General features: G+C 37.1%; 5 protein-coding genes and 1 pseudogene across 6 annotated transcripts; 3 read left to right on the top strand and 3 right to left on the bottom strand.

Annotated features, from left to right (window-relative positions):
• Positions 1-24: 24 nt before the first annotated feature.
• Positions 25-4,392, bottom strand: LOC106359183 (U-box domain-containing protein 35-like). The gene is made up of 8 exons (XM_048777071.1): positions 4,203-4,392; positions 3,984-4,105; positions 3,647-3,768; positions 3,407-3,567; positions 2,956-3,314; positions 2,782-2,883; positions 2,284-2,712; positions 25-1,683 (listed from the first exon to the last, which is right to left on the bottom strand). Exons 1-8 carry the CDS (start codon positions 4,390-4,392, stop codon positions 868-870), a joined length of 2,301 nt encoding a protein of 766 aa, XP_048633028.1. The 3' UTR covers positions 25-867.
• Positions 4,393-5,740: 1,348 nt separating this feature from the next.
• On the bottom strand, positions 5,741-10,055 carry LOC106359182 (QWRF motif-containing protein 7-like). The gene is made up of 5 exons (XM_013798919.3): positions 8,376-10,055; positions 8,043-8,279; positions 7,831-7,920; positions 7,627-7,734; positions 5,741-7,496 (listed from the first exon to the last, which is right to left on the bottom strand). The coding sequence occupies exons 1-5, from the start codon at positions 9,060-9,062 to the stop codon at positions 7,425-7,427; spliced, it is 1,194 nt and encodes a 397-aa protein (XP_013654373.2). The 5' UTR covers positions 9,063-10,055; the 3' UTR covers positions 5,741-7,424.
• A 252-nt stretch (positions 10,056-10,307) lies between these two features.
• On the top strand, positions 10,308-11,686 carry LOC106361727 (GLABROUS1 enhancer-binding protein-like). Its single transcript, XM_013801541.3, has one exon. The coding sequence runs from the start codon at positions 10,426-10,428 to the stop codon at positions 11,521-11,523; it is 1,098 nt and encodes a 365-aa protein (XP_013656995.1). The 5' UTR covers positions 10,308-10,425; the 3' UTR covers positions 11,524-11,686.
• A 290-nt stretch (positions 11,687-11,976) lies between these two features.
• Positions 11,977-12,399, bottom strand: BNAA03G47210D. The gene has a single exon (XM_013799669.3). The coding sequence runs from the start codon at positions 12,274-12,276 to the stop codon at positions 12,106-12,108; it is 171 nt and encodes a 56-aa protein (XP_013655123.1). The 5' UTR covers positions 12,277-12,399; the 3' UTR covers positions 11,977-12,105.
• Positions 12,400-12,733: 334 nt separating this feature from the next.
• LOC106361726 (E3 ubiquitin protein ligase RIN2) lies at positions 12,734-17,069 on the top strand. 2 transcript variants are annotated; one of them, XM_013801539.3, is made up of 13 exons: positions 12,734-12,953; positions 13,384-13,694; positions 14,125-14,202; positions 14,463-14,549; positions 14,652-14,773; positions 14,887-14,983; positions 15,086-15,191; positions 15,265-15,422; positions 15,516-15,653; positions 15,728-15,795; positions 15,879-16,097; positions 16,233-16,593; positions 16,725-17,069. In XM_013801539.3, the coding sequence occupies exons 2-13, from the start codon at positions 13,467-13,469 to the stop codon at positions 16,779-16,781; spliced, it is 1,719 nt and encodes a 572-aa protein (XP_013656993.1). In that variant the 5' UTR covers positions 12,734-12,953; positions 13,384-13,466; the 3' UTR covers positions 16,782-17,069. The 2 variants fall into 2 exon arrangements, with proteins under 2 accessions (XP_013656993.1, XP_013656994.1); XM_013801540.3 differs by having other exon boundaries at positions 12,757-12,989.
• A 1,850-nt stretch (positions 17,070-18,919) lies between these two features.
• Positions 18,920-21,030, top strand: LOC106360065 (annotated as a pseudogene).
• The last annotated feature ends 467 nt before the right edge of the window (positions 21,031-21,497 follow it).

Here is a 21,497-nt window from a genome sequence, read left to right on the forward strand (position 1 = left end):
ATCTTGCATTTTTTTCTCTCTCTCTATTTGGATAGAGGACTTTAATCTGCACTGCATGTTTCATCTTTTGTTATGTTCACTAGTGAGTCTTTTCATGCCATTCAACGAACAACTCTATGACTTGAAGTAGAGGTAGCTATGTGCTTTGTACCTTTATATAGTTTTTGCTGGAATGAACTCTTTAACATGGATAGTACTGATGCAGTCATTGATACATATATATAGCAAAGCAATTACACGGCAGCCAAACTTGAAAAACAGTAGGTCACCTTGCCTCGGATTATTAGGGTTTCTTCCACTTCAAGGGATATAAAGTCTTTTTGTTTTTGTATCAAAGAGAAAAAGGTACGGTTTCTTTTTGTGTAATCAAGAAAGAGACGATAGACAATGATCGAGCTATGTACCATAAATAAATATAATTAACAAAAATATATAAGGCCAGCGGTTTCTGTTTTTAATGTAAGATCCGTGCCACATCGTTTTCAGACAATATGGAAACGTATCAGTACAGTTTCCTTACATCCGACACATCAAGATATGGATATATGGACATGCAGAAGGAAATGTCTGAGAACATAAAAAAAAACGCTACACAGTTATTGCTTTTACTTCAGTCTACACCTCCACTCCATGATGGCTGTATAAAGAGTATAGTTGGGCAAAAGGTCCTTGTTATTTAAGGGTGAATCAGTCATCGGCGACGTGTTGTGCCCCTCAAACCACTTTTCTATCGCATGACGGTCATATGTGTATCCATCAGCTGCAACGCAAGGCTCGTTAATCACGTCCTGCATTGTATAGAACAAGCTCTCACATTTTCATCACAAGTTCACAACCACTTCCAGCTTAGGCAATAAAAAAACACTACTAGTTACTTGACTTGCAAGTAACCAATAACAAAGAACAAAGATTATGTAGGGTTACTTTAAGTAAGGGGCAAAGGAAATGAGTTGGAGGCTGCGTTGGCACCCCGGAGACTGAATGTCTTGCCTTCTCAGCTACTCTTTTCATGCTCTCGAGCGCCGGAAGAACCTGATCTCTTAAATCAGGCCTATCTTTCCCTCGTAGCTCTGTGCAACACAAAGCCAATGCTGTCAACTCACGGGTCTCTTCAACTGGCCAGTTACCCGCTTTTCGATCTAAGATCTTGAGAAACCCATCGTTAGTATCCATCGCACTCTCAACAAAATGTGTCAAAGCCATAGGCGGCTTTGCTGTGAGAAGCTGAAGGAGTATTATTCCAAACGAATAAACATCTGACTTAGATGATATCATTCCTGTACGTTGATACTCAGGATCCATATAACTTATCGTCCCTACAGGGCTTGTTTGTTTGTATATAGTGTACTTAGTTGATAAATGGTCGACTTGAACCATCGTTGAGAGTCCAACGTCCCCAACTTTGCTGACAAAGTTGTGATCAAGTAAGATGTTTGCGGGTTTTAGATCGCGGTGAATGATGGGTTTAGGCTTTGATTTGTGGAGGAAGACAAGAGCCGATGCGACTTCCCAAGCGATCCTAACCCGCTCAAACCAGGGGAGTGGTGGAGTGTTGTTGACCTGGAATAGCCTGTCCTCCAAGTTACCGTTTTCCATGTACTCATAAACTAAAGCTCCTTGCTCTGGGCATGCTCCTAGAAGGAGAACCAAGTGCGGGTGCCGAATCTTACTCAAGATTTCGAGCTGCAAAGCATAGAGACCAGAGAGATACATGTAGGTACTTAGAAAAGAGAAGACTTCTATGTTAAAACCAGACATCTTCCCTTAAGTATGGGCACCAATAGGCATGTGTATATAAACCAAGAAACAAAAACTGAACAAGAAAAACTTTAACTTGAAACCGAACCAGTGTTCAGAAATATCCAAATAGAGTTTATACACCTAAATATAGAAATTATATTTAGTTTTAAAATTACCAAATATTTTTAATCCAAATATTTTAAAATTACTCGAATTATCCGAAAGAATCGAATTATCTCAATAATTTTTAATCCAAAATGCTTAAATTTATCAGAATTATCCAATATTTCATCCCAAATATCCAAATTATTGGAAATTATCCAAAAACCTAAAACCGAATTGAATCCAAAATTTTGTCACATATTAGTTGATTCCAAACTTGTTATTCTGAATGAAACCGAGAACCAAAATAATCAAACCGGAATTAAATCAAATTTCATAAATAACTGAATGACTCTTATAGTTTTAAAACCTAAAAACCGAATTCATAGGCCTAGGCACCAAGACAGAACCGGTACTTAAGCCTAGTTCCATAATCCATACCTCTTGTTGGAATTCTTTGGACAGACGACTTTCAGGGGAATGCAGAACTTTGACAGCTGCGGTTGTATGATGCATGTTACACTTGTAAACAGCTCCACAAGCTCCCATTCCGATCTTCATCTCGTCTGAGAAAGATGAAGTAGCCGCCACAATTTCCTCCCAAGTGAAGTGTTGATATTGCAGCTGGGGAGTCCCAAGTGTGCCTTCAAGCTTCTCTTTCTCTTCAGCATCACGAGTGGCTTTCCTCTCAGCTTCTCTTCTCTGTGCAATTTCTTTCTCCACTTTTTCTCTCATGCTCTCTACATCTCGCTTCGCCTTTTCAAAGTTCTGCTTCTCCTTTTCTGCTAACTCTTGAGCTTCGTACTCCTTTAGCTTTATCTCTTCAAGCTTTCTGGCTTCTTCTAACCGGCGTTGGTTAAGCTCACCAAGCTGAAACAAAATTTAAAAATGAGCACAAGTTAATAGGTTTCATCAAATGAAAAGCTATGTGAGCCTTACCGTTCGAGAAGCATCAAAGATTTCGGTTTGAGCAACGGTATACATTTCTTGAATGTGTCTAAGCTCAGCTTTCAACTTATCAACCTCAAAGCTTAGGTTTACCTGAAAAAAAAACATGTTATTATTATTCCATTTCACAAGGCGGTGATCAAAATTAGAACTCCATTTTAATACCTGGTTACTTGTATAAGATTGTTCACTTATATTATCACACATGCTGGAAGCTTGTTGAGAAGAACGAGAGTGAGTGGCGTTCCCATATTCAAGGTTGCTAGAAGAAGAACTCATTGGCTTTTTTCTTTCCTCATTATCTCTCAACCCTGGAGTCGAAGGTGATTTAGTATCCATGCTGCTTTTATTGGTACGTGAAACATCCATAGACATGCACATGGTTACTTCCGAGCCAACAGAATTCGTTTCCATTTGAGCTGAAGCTTGTCTTGCAGCAGTCGTTAAATGTTGCAATCTCCTTACCGGAAGGGATATAGAACTAGAGGAAGAGTCACGTGCACTTGAAGTTCCATCTGTTGATTCTAGAAGAGAAATGAGGGTAGAACAATTAGACCTACACACCATTTTTTGGTAGAGCATTATCACACAAGTACATTGATGGTGAGTCAATGACCTGAGATGGGACGGGAAGAACTGCTAGAGGTATCATCTCTTATACTTGCATTTGCGTCTAAGTATCCTGGCCGGACGCTTGACAATTTTCCTTTTGAAACAACATAGACTGTACAAAAGTTTGGCATCAATGCTGATATTGCTGAGCACAGATCAACTCTCCTGGAATTTTCAAAGCAGATTCATTAGTAGAAAAAATAATAGGTTCAAAGATAGCAGCTCACTGATCTGTCGTGTTTACCTTGAGAAAAATCTTCGGGATGAGCTTCCAATGACAAGTCTTTCTGTTGAATTCCGAATAACTTCTTCAGCTATAGCGGCTGCCACATTATTTGACTCGATCACAAGAACTTCTACTGCAACCTTTAGTTTAAGGTAATTCATGAAAAATTTAGGTTTTGATCTTTAGTATACAAAGCAAAACATAAGATATCTTGTAACGGTATCAGAATTTAAGTTCAGGCTTATCATTAGCTTCCAACTTAGAACTAATTGGCGCTAAATAGATTGGTCTTCATTCATTAATTCTCTAACTACCAATGTGGACTTCATTCATTAACATATACCAAAGACAATACCTTTCTCTTCTCGAACATTTTCTTGAAAGGTGTAAGCACTAGTTCAGACTGGCACAGTATTTCCTGTCTGTACGCAGTTACGACATCCTCTCGTACCTCGGAAATAGGGATTGTATTTCCCACTTAAGAAATTGACATCAGTCACAATAAAGTCTACACAAGAAGTCTGAATTAAGTGCAAGAAAGAAACACAAGTAGGAGTCTAAGTTGGAGCTTTACTAGGTGTAGGTACACAAGTAATCCTTGGATGGATATGAAGTAGCTTGAAGCCAACATTTCCTTCTGGACCAAATTTTTCGAGCGCCCATGTAACCACATATTTGCTTTTCCTGCTCCCACTAAGAGCCACGAAGACCGTAGGAAACGAAGAAGGAGGAGGAGGAAGAAGAGGAAGGGCGAGATATTCCATTGAGCTACTCAATGTTTATCTTGTTGTTGCTTTTTACCCTGCACACTCTAAGCATTTCAGAAATTGCGACACACAATGACGTAAAAAAAGTATACTGTTCATAAAACACGAACAAATAGACAAGATCTTGGGTTTAATAGTCAAATTGTCTCAGCGTCTAAATTGGAACGGATCAGAAAGCAACACCAAACAACCATAGAAGCTAAATATCTCAAACTTTCCAAGAAAAATGTAAACTCTTAGAACATTGCAACTGCAGAGACTATGAAACATAAAGCAAGTCAGTCTTAACCCAAATACTGAACCTACCTGGTGAATAAAGGATATGAGACTTTACTCAAAACCCAAGAGAGAAATCGATAGAAGAGAAAAGTTATGCTTGTTAATGAGGCACTGAACAAGAAAAGAGCAGCTGAAGAAGGAGAATAAGAAGAACCAAGTTCGTGCTGGCAATCTCGGATACAATCAATGGCTTCTTATAATCACAGAATCTTTCTTATGTCAAAAACAATGGATGGAAATAATAAGTCAAATGCCATGGATCACTCCTGGTATATACTCTTTTGTTCTCGCCAGAAATTTTCTTATCATAGTGACAGAGGGGAGAGTGTAGGTTAAAAGAATGGTTTCACAAAAAAAAAGTTAAAAGAATGAAGTTTATGTAGCATTATTTTAATCATGTTTTCTCTCTTAATTGCTATTTATTTTATATTAACTAATAAAATTAGTTCCTCATCTCCATTATAAAACATTAAATTATTGTTATTTTATTTGTTTGCTCATAGTTGCACCCATGAACCTGTACCTTCCTCACGTCTTTTTTTGCCTCCCTTTTATGCATAAATTTATGTAGAAAGATAAGAAACTATGTTTGGTGTTGCACTTTATGTGCTGCGGTCACAGTGGTACCATAATAAATAAATAAAAAAAATTATATATAAGTATGTTATCATTTGCCAACGTTTTTCTAAATGTCAAGTTTATATTAATTGGTCGTTTGTTTATTGCAACAAATGTTTGTAATCTTCACATATGTGTGATGAAACAACTGTCTTTATCGAAGTTATTATTTCCATTAGATGATGATCAACAAAGTCCATCTTCTTGGTTTGGACTTTGGAGACGAGCAAATCTACTCGTGCAACAAAACAAAATTTAAAGAGTAAGAGGCTACCGAATGGTTTAAAAAAAAAAAGTTACCGAATACAATAAGCCCCTTCCTAGGAGACATATTAATTACGGAAGCTTATATAGTATGCACCTTCTCCATTATACAAGAGAGAGTTTTTCTTGCCGACCTTTCCTAACAAAACTAATAATATATATATCGACATTCTTTTTTTTTGAATTTTTTTTTTTTTTTTTTTTTTTTTTTGATTAACCTGGGGGTATCCCAGGCCCATGGAGAGGCCCAGACTAATCCCCAAGGGGAGGTGCAGCCCACGGATAGACCCTCTCTCCGGGTATTCAAATGGGCATTAAAGCATGGGCCCATATTCGTGTTGGGTGACCAGGATAATTGTGACTTAGTTTCGCGCAGCAGGTGGATCGAACCTGAAACATGTTGGTGTCTCAGCCCCGTCTCCTTACCACTCGACCACAATCACCCGGTCATATATCGACATTCTTTTTCTTTTATTTTTGAGCAAATCGACATTCGTTACTATTTGTTTTCAATAAATAAAAGTCTTGGTTAGTTTTATAATGGATATATAATGCATAGTGCTAGGTCCACGGTGTAATAGAATCAAACCAAGCTTATTCTTTTTTTCTTTTTTTTGTAACACAACCAAGCTTATTCATGCTCAAAGAGCTTGATAAAAAGGATAGAAAACAGCAATAGCTCATAGAAATTTACTTAGAACTTAGAAGCAATTATAAAAGAGAAAGAAGATGCTTGTGATTTGTCAACAAAAATTAAAAATTCGATTAACCTCATAATGAGGATTAGAACAAAAAATTATCTTAGTGGCAACCAATGTTACAAGACTAAGTCACATAACAAGGAAACCACATTTCTTTGGATTTCTAAATATTGCATTGTGATTCTCCTACCCCCATTACATTGGGTTCTAATACACGGCATGCTGTTTTAACCTTTAACCAAGTCTTTGGTTCTCAATACTTCTCATAAATATTTCTTTTTTATTCAATACTAACACAATAAATCAATAGTAAATCTTCTTAGTAAAAGTTAATATAGTATGTTGTCTGTTGTATATTAACTGGTCGTTTCTTTACACGACATACCAACTTTTTTGTTTCTTGTTTTGCACGATGATCTTTTGCTACATTTTTTTGGATGTAAATGTTAAATTTTATACCGAATTTTCTTTGTGACAGAAGTTACATAGAACACAAGTAGCGGAATGAAAAATTATAAATCTAAAACAACACCAGAGAAAAAGAAGAAGCAAACCCAACTGAAACATCGGTCACTACCATATTTAACAAAAGGTTCATTAGCTTGGACAGAGTCTAAACTTGACACGAAGCATTGCCGCATGGGAAGAAAGCCTTTGATAACCTATGAGACAGCCTTGGTAGAATTTGGCTTGCCCGCAGCGCTGCTCCAAATTATTGGTTTTTATCCACACGCAGCTTTGCCATCCTAGTCGCTGCAGCTCGAGCCTCGAGCAACCACCGGTAGCGGAGAGCATGAGCTCCTAGAGCTTCAATCATCTGACAGCCCCAACAAATCTTTTGTTACTTTGTCTTTAGTTACATCTTTCTTTGTAATATAAAATGATAGCTTCAACAAACAAGACCGGCTATTTCTAGAAGAACCCTCACTTATCTGTTTGCATGTCTGAGGCAGAGTTTTAAAGACACAATTTCCACTCTGAAACCTACATACACATGCCCTTCTTCTCCAACGACCAAACATCTTCTAGATCTTTAGATCAAACATCGTCTAGATCTTTATAAAAAGTGGTATTTCTATTAAATTACCTCATTTTATAGACTAGAGTCACCAGTTTGCACAATGTATAATGTAATTAACATTTTGAGTCACTAGAGAAACGCTATTATCAATGTTGCAAAGATTTTCTCTCTTCTTCAATCTTCTGGAGAACATGGACCTTTAAGCTACTTTCCTTCGCCTGTTGAAACCAAAAATTCACCACTTAAGCTTTTAGAGCTTTCAAAACCAAACAACTTCTGACCGATGACTATTCCAGTCACTCAAGTAATGGATTAAACCGGGCTGGTCAACCATAATATATGATTTACCGCAAAGACAGGAATAAGGAAAAGGCTCTTCTCCAACTCTTCAAAATATGACAGTTCTTGTTTGAACATGCTAAGCAATTCTGTCATCTCATATAGGATTATTTCAACCTGCTGATATTTAATCACATAAAAATTGTTAAACTAATTCCTTATTCAATATAAAAAATTAATAGAAAAATATCTCAATAAATAAATTGGAATTACTCGTGGGAGAAACTTGATGACAATGTCTTCTATCTCATCCATGACTTCTATAGCTGTGACCATTTCTTCATGTATGGCCACCACATCTACCTGTAACTTCCACACTATTATTTCTGTTTTCTTAACAAAACTTACATGTTTTGACCGTTATTATTTACACAAAATGGTTATCTTATACAATTGTTTTACTCAAAGAAAGAAAATTATCTTACCGTTGCACCATGTAGGAGGGGTAAACGAACAGACAAAGCATGCAGTTTTCGAGTTAGCTTGCTCAACGCTTCGAAGTTTTTTGCATCCAGCTTGGACCACTCATTAAGTAAAGGCATTTGAAGGCTCAGAACTTGACGTAGTTTGATTTCCTGACGTAGCCTTTGAACTTCAATTAAATTTTCAACGACGTAGTTCCTCATTTTGTTTATCCTAAGCCAAACCCAAAACAATTGATCCTGAAATAATTCATACAAAACAATCTAATTTATCAATTCTATGCATATTATACATTTTGATACATTTACAAATGAAATTAACAATTTAAATTGTACCTCAACATTGACCTTAAGGTTAGCCATAGTAGCTTCTGTTCTTGCATTAATAAACCTTAACTGAATTAATCTATTGTGGAGAAGCCTAAACCGGTGATACTCCTCCTCTTGAACCGGCGATACTTTCTTCTGAGCCTTAAAGTATTTCAAAACTCCTGCCACGGCTCCACGGCCACTGGTTCTCATCTTGGCCGCGCTTACCGGTGACTCAGGCGGCGTGTGGCACATTGAAGTCGCCGGAGATGAACTGGACGAAGAAGTTTTCATCGTCGAAACTCTCCCTGGGGACAGTGCCCACGCCGATGGTGAGTTAGCTCCCGGTTTTACACCTTTCCCTGAAGCGTTATTACGAGGACTACCACGCTCACGTTGCTCCAAGTAGCGAGCAAACGCCTCTCTGGTTCTACCGTTGTTCACCTCGTGAGTTCTTGACTCGCTGTTTCTCGCCGGGATCATCTCTCTTGATTCCGGGTTGGGTCTGGAAGATCTTGTTGTGGATTGTGATCTGCTTATCATCACACGTTTGCTTGTATTGGAAGGAGAGGAGGAAGTAGAGGATGAACCAGAAGACGAGACTGACGCATTTAAAGACACCGGAAGAGAGATCGACGAGGTTGTACTCCTGCTCCGGTAAACATTCGGCGACGGAGGCCGAACTCTGCGACTAGTGGTGGTGGTGGTTGCCATTTTCTTTGGTAAAGTTCTTTGGTATTTTTTTCAGTTGATTGATCATGCAAGACTTGTATTAAAGTCGGACTATATGCATTGGATTGTACAACTTTATGTTATATAACATATTATTAGGGTTTGTAGTAACGCTTGGGGGTTCGTAGGACGGTAGGAGTTGACAGCACGTTAGAGGCAGGTAAGAACACTTCTGCATATAAGTGGGTCTACATACTCAAATATATTATAAACTCGAGTGTTATTTGTTATTTTTGGAGAAAAAACTATAATATATGTATACGAAGGTCAGCTTAGCTAGAGGCACGTCTTCATCTGATTATTTTTCTCTGTCTTATTTGTTTTGCAGTCAAATTATACAAAGGGGGGACGTTGAAATTTATCAAGATTATCTTTTGTAATATATTCTATTGTTGTATTTTGAGCAATTAAACAACATGGTGGTTAAATAAAATAAACATAAACGTCAAACTGAAAATGCCCCCAAGGTATCTAGTCTAAAATGAATATATCAAACCTTTAGTAGCGTCAGACTCTTTGCAAGAAAAAAATTAAAAATAACTTCAAACTCTTAACCTCCATGAATACTAATCTGCCGGCACCAATATCCAAATAATTTTTGCTTTTATTTTAAAATTGTAATACGAACAAATTCTCTTTCTCAATAGAACCCCCCACGTCCGGTGGTTGGTAGCTGCCTGCTGCTCGCCACTGTCCCGCCAACGCTCGTTGTTATTAATGTAATGTGGATATATATCATTAGAGATTTTTAAAATAATCGTAAAATTCATCATTAGTTATTCAGAACTATGATTGTGTAAAGATGACACACTCCAAGTCAGGTGAAGTCAGTCACGGCCACTGAAGAATTAAAATTTCAGCAAAGCCAAAGACACGAAACGATATATGGGTCGAAAACGTTGGTTGCTAACACGTGGCTAATCTGGACCTATTTTGGTGATGGCCATGATATCTTGTATAATTCCTTTAAAAAATATATATATATTTTTGTAAGGTTAAAAAAATGAAAATCTAATAGTAAATCTTGTATATAGACCAAGACAAACCTTATGTGGATTATTAGGAAAAACCACGGTGTTTCTTCCATAGGACCCGTTACAGGATTCGTTAAACTCAAATAATCTCAGGACCGAAAGTGCATAATCAACTTACGGTTGGTCACATGGGCCTTGGCGAAGGTCCAACAAATGTAGCTTTTGTAACCAAATCCTAACGATACCTAAACTCTTAACAAACCTAAAAGCATACCAAATCGACGGCGACAGGGTAAAGAACTTTAAGAAGAGTAGTAGTCTTTCAGACCGCAGATCTCTCTCTCTCTCTCTCTCTCTTCTACTTTTGCTCGATGGCACCGAAGGACAAGATCGCGAACCCTCCCGTTGCATCTTCCAGCGAAGAGGAAGAAGAAGAAGAAGAAGAGTCTGGTTCATCTGTAGAAGAATCCAACTCTTCCGATGACGAAGCCGGCGATGTCCAGTCCAAACTCACTCAGAAACCTGTTGCCCCTCCTCCTGCTGCCAAGAAGCCTGAATCCGACTCCGAAGAAGAATCAGAATCCGACTCAGACTCCGAGCCCGCGACCAAAACTAAGCCTCTCAACGCTGTCGTGACCAAACCGATCCCACCTGAGAGCTCTACGGCGAAGCGCTCTCTGAAGCAAGCGGATAACGAGCCTAAGAAGAAGGCGAAGACATCAACCACCACCGAGCAAGCCAAGAAGAAGCCTTCAGGAGCTGATGAAGAGGTCAAGAAGATATCAGGAGAAGAAGCCAAGAAGATGTTTCAGAGGCTGTTCAGCGAGACTGACGAAATCGCGATGCTTCAAGGCTTTCTTGACTTCACTTCCACTAAAGGAGACCCTTCCGAGAACATGGACGCCTTCTGCGATTACGTCAAGACGTTGATCGACTTCAACGCCTCCAAAGCTCAGATCGTTACGAAGCTCCAGAGGTGTAAGAAGAAGTTTGTGAATATAGTGAAGAACTCGCTCAAGAGAGGGAAGACTGAAGATCAGATCACGTATGCTAAAGATCTTGAGCAGAGAACCTTCGAGTTGTCGAGAAAGATTTGGGGGAGTGATGGTGTGCTTCCTGCTAAACCGAGGAAGAAGTCGAAAGAGGTTGAGTTAGTTTCAACGCCCAAGAAAAAAGCAGAGGTGGAAACACAGAAGAAGGTGAGCGTTGTGGAGAATCATCATCTCTCGGAGAGTAGAGAGATGGCTTTGTTCTTCAAGGCGGAGAATGGGAGTGTTTTGGGTTTGGATGAGTCTAGTGTAAGTGGGGTTTGGGATATGGTTGAGGATGGGCCGAAGAAGAGGGAGATGGAGGAGAAGCTGAAGAAGCTAAAGGCTAAGCAGATGGAGCTGTGTTTGCAGAGAACTGCACTCGTGGACTACACTGCAAAGATGATATTCAAAAACAATGCATCTTCCTCCTCTTCATGATGAGTTTTGTTTTTTCTACTTTTTTTTTTAGCTTGTTGAGCTAATAATCAGTATCGTAAGTCTTTAGTCATTATTATTCTCTTTATGTCTCTCTATGTTGGATGCTTTGGTTTTGGTTTTGGGTATAAGACCCTTTATAAATGAATTCTTGTTTCTATTGTTATATGCTTAAACCAACAAAACATGTGATTAAATGCTTTGTTTCTTCTATCAGTATCATCACATAAGGTTTTGAAGTTTGTACAAACGATACCTGCTATGAGATACCTCTGCAAAATAATGTGTGAACTCTGAAGATGTTCATGATCTAAAAGGTTTCTATGCTACTCAACCATGGTTTAAGATGCAAAATCTTCAAAACCAAATAACATAATAGCGACTATTAAACAGATCAAATCAGGTGATAACTGCAGCAATCTGAGAAAATAATTTTTAATTTGTTCTTCTATGTGATTGTCGAATATAATTTGAATTTTATAAATCAATAATCCCACACACAAAACCTTGGCAAAAGAAAGGAAAAATAAAAATTAAACAAAGAACAAGAGATATCTCTCGCGGGAGAAGCAAAAGTGGAATCAGTCAAGCGTCGTCTCTGGTCTTGGGCTTGCGATAAATCTCCTCAATTTCCTTGGCCTTTGAGACGGCGCAACGACCAAGGGTTTTGATGTTAGGAACGTTGTAGTTCTGAGCGATGTAGATCCCGCACACTGTTCCCGTCAGGAATGTGAAGCTGCTCCTTATTATTCCCATCTTCTTCTTCTTTTTCTCCTCCTCTGAGCGTGTAACCTACCTAGATCGGGAAAGGGTTTTTGAATTGGCGACGAGATTGATCGGAGATTGGCGTGGCGAAGAAGGTCTTGAGAATTTTCTGGAACATAATGAATCGTTATCGAGGATCAATAAATGGGCCTGTAGAGTTGTTGGCCCAAACATAGTTTAAACTTACATGGGCTCGTGTTGGCTATTTATTCGTAAACTGTAAAAAAATCAGATTAATTGGGTCAAACTCAAATCTGTTCAGGTGTCAAATCAGATTTATATGATTTCTTTAGAAAATAAAATAAATTTATCTTCGCTTAGCAGTTAACATACGTTAACATATAGTTACACAATAATAATGTTGAGATTGAGAAAACAATATAAGTAGAGCTTTTGGTTTCACCAAAACCGTATATAGATATGATTAAATTCTTTTCTTATTTAATGTTCTAATAATGTTGAAAAGTGAAAATTAACCCAAAAAGGTCAGTGTTGACCGTATCGCTTTTTCTTTTTTTTTTCTGTTTCGTACACTTTTGTAATAATAATACTTTTCTTTCTGTAAGAAGAGAGATTGATTTTGTTCTTGTAAGAAGAAGAAGAAGAAGAGAGATGCAGAGAGGCCTGTGCTAAAAGAGAATATCCAATCGACAGCTTCTCGGATTCAGGTTTTTGTGCTGATTCGATCGATTTTGTTGAACTATGTATGATCTCTTGCTTTGCTTGCTTTCTCCATTGAATCTCCCGTTTTGTCCTTTCCTGTCTCTGTTTCCTTCAATTTTTATTTCAGCTTTCTTCGATTTTTATAATTTTTAATTGATGTTTCTTAATGGGTTTCAATCTGGGATCATGTCCTTTTCCCCTCTGTTGAATTATGAGAGCTGTACTCAATTCTGAAAGAATCCATTTTTATTTGTTTTCAGCTCAATTTTCTGTCTTTCTGATGCAAAATGGTCAATTTAGTTTTAAAAAAATCGTATACCAAGTTGAGCTTTTGTGATCATGGTGTTCATTGTTTTGCTCTCACTTGGCTTGTCTTTGTTTGTCTCGTCCACGTCTTTAGATACTGATGTGAGATCATGTTGTTACTTGCTGCAGATGGCATCATGCTAGTATGATTAAGTTGTTGAGAATCTGGTGGGGACTAAGTTTAAAAAGTGGCGAAGCTGTTATAGTTCCTAATGGGGATAAGGTACTTGCACGTCTCGGTCGCATCAACTGCTCTGAGCTTTGTGGGGCTTCAAGTCTGGACAGAGTTGTCTCTGGATAGACTTAGAGCGGATGCCAAGAACATTTCTTTAGGAGACTCCGAGCATGCGCTTGACCTGCTTTTGGGTTCCTACTTTACAATCGCCCTGCTGGCAAATTTTGTGCTCAATGTGTATATTCTTCTGCTACTTTCTCTCAAGGTAAGAGTAGCATTTATACCACGGCTTTTTCAATATAAAGCAATGGGTTTTCGTAAACTTTATGTACATTTTTTTTATAGTTTGACTTTCAAACTTTCTTATAGTTTTCAGACTGAGCATTTTTTTTGTTTTTGCGTCACTTCTACTTAGGTGTCTCATTATTTGTTACTCTTACTCTTAACGGTTTTCCTTGCTGCTTTGGGTGCTATTCTAATGTATCGACCTCTCACCACTGATTTTTCTCTTATGTTGGAAAGAGTTCAAAATACAGTTCTTAGTATGGTTACAAGTGAAAATGTTCAATTAGTTTACACCTGCGGATAAAATTATCAGCAGCAGAGGAAGGATGTGTTGTTAATCTTTAATGGTTTCTGGTCATGCCTTTTTGTTATTTTATCTGGTTATAATGTCTTTTAAGCGTCTTTTGCAGAATCTATTTTTTGGAGATCTATATGGCGTTGAAACTAAAAAGTTGGTGGAACGACTTGCCAATTACATCATTTACAAGGTAGCTGTTCTTCCTTTGACTGCGACATACCATAACCTACTACGTTCTGTGTTTTGTATGAGATTCTTGGTGTCTTTCATGACTTCAAAATCTTAGCAGCTGCAAGGTTCTTTTATTAAAAAAATAATACTTAGAGAGATCCTTTTCCTTCATTTACTCGTGCGCTTTGCATCTTTGTTTAGTGCTTTTGAGTTGTATCCATAAAACGTAGGGATTAATAGATTGAATCCAATCCCCTTTTAATCCTCCTTTCCTCCCAGGGAATATTTCTGCCGCTGGTGATTCCCGCAACAATATTTCAGGGTGTACTGTGGACAGTTTGGCTTGCTGTTCTATGCACTTTAAAGGTATGGTAGGCTGTCTTGATTGACGACGGTAACCAAAATTCTGAATTATATTATTTTTAGACACCCTCCTCCTAATGAGAATATTGTAATGTCATTTAATAGATGTTTCAAGCTTTGGCCAGAGACCGGCTTGAACGATTGAATGCATCTCCTTCTTCTACACCGTGGACATACTTTCGTGTGTATTCAGTGCTGTTCTTGGTTCTCTCTGTTGATATTTTGTGGTATATTGTCTCATATTTATTAACCTACATGGCCAACACTCTTGAGTAATGTTGTTACCCTTCATGTCTGAATGATATTTCCAAGTAATATTTTGTTCCTCCTATTTTTGCAGGATAAAGCTTTCCCTTATGACATACAATACAACTGGCTCTTCTGTGTATCTGTTGTTACTTTTTGAGCCATGCAGTATAGCTTTTGAGACCTTACAGGTACTTACTTAAGCAATAGCAGTTGTCTTCTTTTTCCTACTTGTTGTATTTCCTTTGTAGCCATGGTCAACAAAATAGAGAGCTGATCGGATTGATTTGCAGGCGCTGTTAATTCATGGGTTTCAACTGCTTGATATGTGGATCAACCACTTAGCAGCGAGCAACTCGGACTGCCAAAGATCTAAGTTTCTCGATTCCATGACAGCAGGTCTTTTCTTTTCTGTTTTGGATATTTTGGATCGATTCGAACTCCACATCTTAATCTTCACTGTTTTGGATAGGCTCACTGTTGGAGTGGAAGGGCCTCCTCAACCGAAACCTTGGTTTCTTTCTGGACATGGCTACTTTGGTAATGGCACTAGGTCATTATTTGCACATCTGGTGGCTGCATGGCCTTTCCTTTCATCTAGCGGATGCAGTTTTGTTTCTCAACATACGTGTAAGTAACAGTGTCGCCCTCACTGTTAGGCACAACATTCAAATTGTTGCATCTTTATACCTGTTTTTTTTTTTTTTTTTTATGGTTTGGCAGGCATTGCTCAGTGCAATTTTGAAACGAATGAAAGGATACATCAAACTGAGAATAGCTCTGGGCTCTCTCCATGCGGCCCTTCCTGATGCAACTTCTGAAGAGTTACGGGCATATGATGATGAATGTGCTATATGCCGGGTATGCTTCTGCTGTAGAGTCATTCTCCATACCGTTTCAATACCTCAAACTTTTGGATAAATTGTGAATGGCAGGAACCTATGGCTAAAGCTAAAAGGCTTCACTGCAACCACCTTTTCCACCTTGGATGCCTGCGATCCTGGTGCGCTTAGCTAGATACCGACAGCCTCAAGTATTTTATGACTGAAACTGCTGATCCTGATGATGATGCTTTGATGCTGGCAGGTTGGATCAAGGTCTAAATGAGGTTTACTCTTGTCCTACATGTCGTAAACCTCTGTTTGTCGGTAGAACTGAAACTGAGGTGAACACTCGAACAGTGGAAGTCTCAAGTGATGAGCAGCTAGCCCGTCAGCTTGAAAGAGAAAACATTCCTGAGCATCCATTAGCCACTGGATTGTTTCCTCATGAGATGCCAAACTCCATTGAAAGTGATCCTTCAAGGTTCAGTTCATTCTCCTTTTATCATTTACTTATTAACTACTTCATTTGCTTATAACTTAATTTAAAACAATATTCAAACTAAATCTTCGATTTGTTTGATTGTACAAATTCTCACCCTTTTGTTTCACAAAATAGGAACTTAGGATTGGATCCAAGCTGGCTACAGACATGGTCAAGTCAGGGTGTTGATGTTGCTGGTCCCTCTACCGCGTCTAGGTCCGTTGGACTGGGGAGGGTTCAGATGATGATGAGGCATCTTGCATCTGTTGGGGAAAGTTATGCTCAAACTGCACTTGAGGATGCTGCTTGGAGTGTATGGCCAATGAACCCTTCACAAGCATCCACTTCTTCTACAACCTTGCGTCCTGGAAGGACAGGTGGTCTGCATTTAAGAACTGTATCAAGTGGGACGAATGAAAGCTTGGCAAATATACTAGCTATGGCCGAGACAGTGAGGGAAGTCATGCCACATTTGCCAGATGAAATTATTTTCCAGGTAACCTTTAAGTGCATATTGGGTGCTCTCTGTGATTGATCCTTAAGTGATGGGTGTTGTACCAAATTGTCAAAGTTCTAAGATTCTAGTGACTTGATACTAGAACATGTTGCGTTTCACTTTTTTTGCAGGACTTGCAGAGAACAAACTCTGTTGCTATTACAGTGAACAATCTTCTCCAGATGTGATGATAGTTTGACCACTTGCTGCACTTCCATTTCAACCTTAAGTATAGATTACTTTACGTTTACGTTTATACACCACTCAACATTTCAAGCTTCACCCGCTGTAAGTAGGAGGCGTTGTGCATATAGAGAAGAAGAGTCTCTAGTGTATAGCTTCTGTTCATTGCTCTCTTGCAGAAAATAAAGTTTGGATATATACACAAGGTGTTATGTTGCTATGGCTCCTGTATAAGAATATGTAATTTACGATAAAATGAAGTTAATTAAAGAGTACTGTTGTTATTGATCCAATACCCTGTTATGTTGTATATCATCATGTTTTGACTTTTGAGGTTACTTGGTTGTTGGTTCCGGAAATTTTTGCTAGCTGTACTGACATATTTTCCTCTAGTTGCGTGTTAAGAAACCCCAGCTTTGAGCAACCAAGGTGCATGGGGGCTTTGTCTCAAGCTCGACGATGGGCTCCCTAAAGCCACTAGAGTAAAAGACGACATCCATGTCGACCCCTACATCATCTTTGAGGCTAGCATGAGTACACCTGGGAATATAAACCGGAAAACCAAACCCGAAATCAACAAATGTTCACAGATAACATAGTTTTATATCTTTGGAATGAAACCAAAACCTAATCGAGAACTGAATAGATATCAAAATATCTAAAATATAGTTTATATATCTAACAATATTAATTATATTTAGTTTTACAATTACCAAATCTTTTAAAAATACTCTTTATAAACCAATTACGTACAGAGGAAAATTATTCAAATATTTAAATTATCTGGATTACCTAAATAATATGAATAATTTTTAATATTTAAATTTATCCAAATGACCCTATATTCTCCAAAATTATTAGAAAATTTGAAATCAAAATTTAATCGAATATTATCCAGTTTTTAATGGTGTTATCTGAACAGAACCGAAAACCAAAATAACTGAACTGAATTTCAAAACCAAAATAACTGAACTGAATTTCATGAATAATTGAACAGTTCATATATTTCTAGAATAATAAAAATGGGAAAATCGAACCGTTACAGAAACGAACAAGCCCAGACCTAGACAGGACACTGAAGATAAGTAAATAAATGCATTTAAAAATGTTAAGGTATCATTGATCATGATAGGAACTTAAACTTTCTCTCAATAGAAGGAAATGATATCGCAATGATCAAACCTTAATTGGTCAGTAGTAGTGCAGTTAGAGAAAAAACTTCTACTCTTCAAAAAAAAAAATCATATATTCGATAGGCTTTGTAAATTAAGTTATATCCTTTCTAAACCTGAATTGATTATTTAAATTGCTTTAAGTTGTTTAATTTATATATTTAACTGATAAAAGAATAAATAAACTATGTGCAAATCCCAGCAAATATACACCTACGTATAAATCATGCATCGGAGATCACTTCGAATATCATTTCCCGTACAAAATGATACGTTGATCTGTCTAGCTTAATAATTATACAGAAGATCTGGTTCACGTCCATATTACATGCCCATCATATGCTTCATATCACACATCACGTGCCACCTTGCTTAAACACCGGAATAAAGTTTGTATTCATCTTTATTTGTCAAAAAAAAAAAAGTTTGTATTCATCTTTCTAATTTTATTTTGACACCAAAAGAAAAGCTTCCTGATTGTTGATTTAGTATTAGTTAGAGACTCTAGGGTTTGCAAATTATTATATGATGTCATGTGATCTTGAAACAGCCATGTTTTGTAAGGTATGATAGCTTTTTATTATTAAGTTATAATTATCTAAAAAGCCCTTTTTTCAAAACAAAAAAAAGTTATAATTATCTACACTACAACATAATGACGAGAAGTTTTAAAAGAAACTAGAGAGAAATGAGACTAGCATACATATGTTGTTATAAGGTCATTCGTCGCATTAAGAGCATTTTAAAGAAAAAATTTCACCAAAAATAATAATATTTTATTAGGAGTTTCTTTCAAAACTTTGAGAGATTCATGTGAAAGTTTTTCATTTTAGAGACTATGACATGACTTTCAAAATTTTGGAAATTCGTATTAAAATATTGTTATATTTGGTAAGAGATTGTTTTTGATAGACTTCTAATTAATACAGATGCCCTAAATGATGGAGAAACTGAACAAACAGAATCAGATGTCATATGAGTCGAATAATCAACTAAAACAAGAACTAAGCTTATTAAATTTCAAAAAAGAAAGAACTACGCTCACCGTTCAAATCAAAACTAATAGCTATGCCGTTTTTCAAAATAAAAAGATTTATTATTTATGATTGGTCAAATATATTTGTTATATTATAGTGCGAATTATTTCCTCAATAATTTAACTGCAATCATATTCCAATGATTCGAATCTGTGTTGTGTATATAATATACAGCATACTGCATAGTTTTACAACTCGCCAAAAAGTTAGCATCTTTATTCTCTCAAACCCGAAAGAAGAAGAAAACACTTAACTACAAACATGTTGCGTTTTGTGATACTCTCTCTAACTCTTGTTGCTCTCATCAACTCATCAAACATCCCTAAAACTGCAGCAACTCGACCCTCCAGATACCAAAACTACAAAACGTTCGTAAAAACCGCATGCAACTCAACAACATATCCTACAATGTGCTACAACTCATTGTCCTCCTACTCCTCCACCATCAAAGCTGACCCAATCAAACTCTGCACAACGTCCCTCAACGTCAACCTCAAATACGCCAAAATTAAAACGCCACGTTAGTCGTCTCAAACCTTCTCAAAAAGGCTAAGTCCACCTCCAGCCCTGAGGTCCCGGTCCTCAAGGACTGCGTGGAGGAGATGAAGGACACTGTCGACGAGCTCAAGCAAGCATTAATGGCCGAGTTGAAGAATCTCAACGGCGGAGGAATCTCAAAGGAGGAGCATCTAAAGAACGTGAAGACGTGGGTGAGCGCGGCGTTGACCGACGATACTACGTGTACGGGCGAGTTCGAGGAAGAGGAAGTGAATGAGGAGACGAAGAAGAAGGTGGAGAAGGCTGTTTCTGAACTTTCAAAGACTACAAGCAATACTTTGGCCCTTATAACCAATTATCTACGTTTCTAAATTAAACGTTATATTCAACTTCATCTCTTTGCATGTGCATGTGTACGCTTTCGTTTCCTTTCTATGTCATATATATTGATGTGAGCATGTGTACGCTTTCGTTTCCTTTCTATGTCATATATATTGGACATCAATTTAGCAAATATATATATATATATATATATATATATTGGACATCAAATAAATTCTAAATTTTCGCATTGCATGTATAACTTTTCAGAATTACTTGACATGTATTTTTCTTTCCACAATGTGCATTTGAAGTACCAAAACTTTTCAAGAAGATTATTGTTTTGCTTTAAAAAAAGGATTAAAATTTTATGTGTTATATGGCAGTGTCAAAATATATATTTAAAGTTTTGTGTAACATCCCATTTCTTGTATATAGTGGTGCATTTGTTACTTTATTCGTGTGTTAACATGGCATTGTGTGTTCACATGGCAGGTCTCAGACGTGCTTCATTCCTACTGGCTACTGTTAAATTCGTTATGACAGTCATAAAATAATAACAAACGGTGGACTTTTTATGCAATGTCTTCTGAGTGAAAAAAAAGACAAGAAAGAGGCATCTATAAGACTATAAATACTGGACTAGAAAAGACGATTGATATTTAGAAATTTCATATAATATATAGTACCGAGGCTTGACTATATACTTAGTTTATGGATCAACATGTTAGAAGGATTCCTGTTCCATATCCCATGATGGACGGTTCCAATTGGGCCATTCGCCGTTGACCTTAGGACTTTTGCTATTAATTACGAGAAAGGATCTCGTAGATACTCCTAATTATCAGCAAGCATGAGTCTATAATCTAAACTAATCGCTCGATAGGAATCTGACATGTTGATCAACTTGGAGCTACCAGACTCAAACTCCCGACAAAGGATGCGTTCTTCATTGCCCCATAATACTTCTTTCTATAGAAAATCTTTGTCCAAAAACTTTTATAAAGCTATTTTGTTAACTTATGATTCGAGATGATTTATTTAGGTTTGTTTCGTTTACTTCTTTTTAGGTGAGATCTAGGCCTGCGATTTTGGTTTTCCGAAACCGAACCGAACCGTCGGTTTTTGGTTAACCGAAATTGTGAAGACTAATTCCGAAATTAACTGAATTAAATGTCGTCGGTTATTTTGGAATTTTACTTTTATTTCCGAAAAATTAACCGATATTTTATTTTATGTTAATTTCTAAAAATATTAAGATATTTCAGTTAAACTTGGTTATTTTGGTTAAATTCGGTTATTTTCAGTTTTTTCGGTTTGTTTTTTTGGTTATTTTCAATTATTTTCGATTTTTTAAAAATATTTTTTTAAACGAAAAAACAAACTGAACCGAACCGAAAACCGAATTATTTTTAAAAATTTTACCGAACTCAAATCTGTAACTAAACCGAAAACCAAAAATTTCGGTTCAGTTCGGCTGGTTCGGTTCGGACAAAATCCCTGGTGAGATCGTTATTCCAAAATTTCTTATCTCTTTCTGAAGACATTGTTGGGCCATACGCATATGTCCTTCAGGCCTATATATATATATATATATATTTATATTTATATTTATATTTATATTTATATTATATATTTATTTGAATATTAGAAGGTTCGGGTCAAACCCATAGGTCCGAGACCACATTATGTA

Source organism: Brassica napus, chromosome A3 (genome assembly GCF_020379485.1).
Source record: "Brassica napus cultivar Da-Ae chromosome A3, Da-Ae, whole genome shotgun sequence".
Classification (NCBI taxonomy): domain Eukaryota; kingdom Viridiplantae; phylum Streptophyta; class Magnoliopsida; order Brassicales; family Brassicaceae; genus Brassica; species Brassica napus.

Excerpts from the sequence above, each read along its gene's own strand:
- LOC106359183 (XM_048777071.1), bottom strand. The coding sequence starts at position 4,392 with ATGGAATATCTCGCCCTTCCTCTTCTTCCTCCTCCTCCTTCTTCGTTT. Across the intron at positions 3,769-3,983 it reads AAATGTTCGAGAAGAGAAAG|GTTGCAGTAGAAGTTCTTGT; the intron begins GTATTGTCTTTG and ends CTTAAACTAAAG. Across the intron at positions 3,568-3,646 it reads TCCCGAAGATTTTTCTCAAG|GAGAGTTGATCTGTGCTCAG; the intron begins GTAAACACGACA and ends TGAAAATTCCAG.
- LOC106359182 (XM_013798919.3), bottom strand. The coding sequence starts at position 9,062 with ATGGCAACCACCACCACCACTAGTCGCAGAGTTCGGCCTCCGTCGCCG. Across the intron at positions 7,921-8,042 it reads CCCTCCTACATGGTGCAACG|GTAGATGTGGTGGCCATACA; the intron begins GTAAGATAATTT and ends TGGAAGTTACAG. Across the intron at positions 7,735-7,830 it reads TCATCAAGTTTCTCCCACGA|GTTGAAATAATCCTATATGA; the intron begins GTAATTCCAATT and ends AAATATCAGCAG.
- LOC106361727 (XM_013801541.3), top strand. The coding sequence starts at position 10,426 with ATGGCACCGAAGGACAAGATCGCGAACCCTCCCGTTGCATCTTCCAGC.
- BNAA03G47210D (XM_013799669.3), bottom strand. The coding sequence starts at position 12,276 with ATGGGAATAATAAGGAGCAGCTTCACATTCCTGACGGGAACAGTGTGC.
- LOC106361726 (XM_013801539.3), top strand. The coding sequence starts at position 13,467 with ATGGGGATAAGGTACTTGCACGTCTCGGTCGCATCAACTGCTCTGAGC. Across the intron at positions 14,203-14,462 it reads CCAATTACATCATTTACAAG|GGAATATTTCTGCCGCTGGT; the intron begins GTAGCTGTTCTT and ends CTTTCCTCCCAG. Across the intron at positions 14,550-14,651 it reads CTGTTCTATGCACTTTAAAG|ATGTTTCAAGCTTTGGCCAG; the intron begins GTATGGTAGGCT and ends GTCATTTAATAG.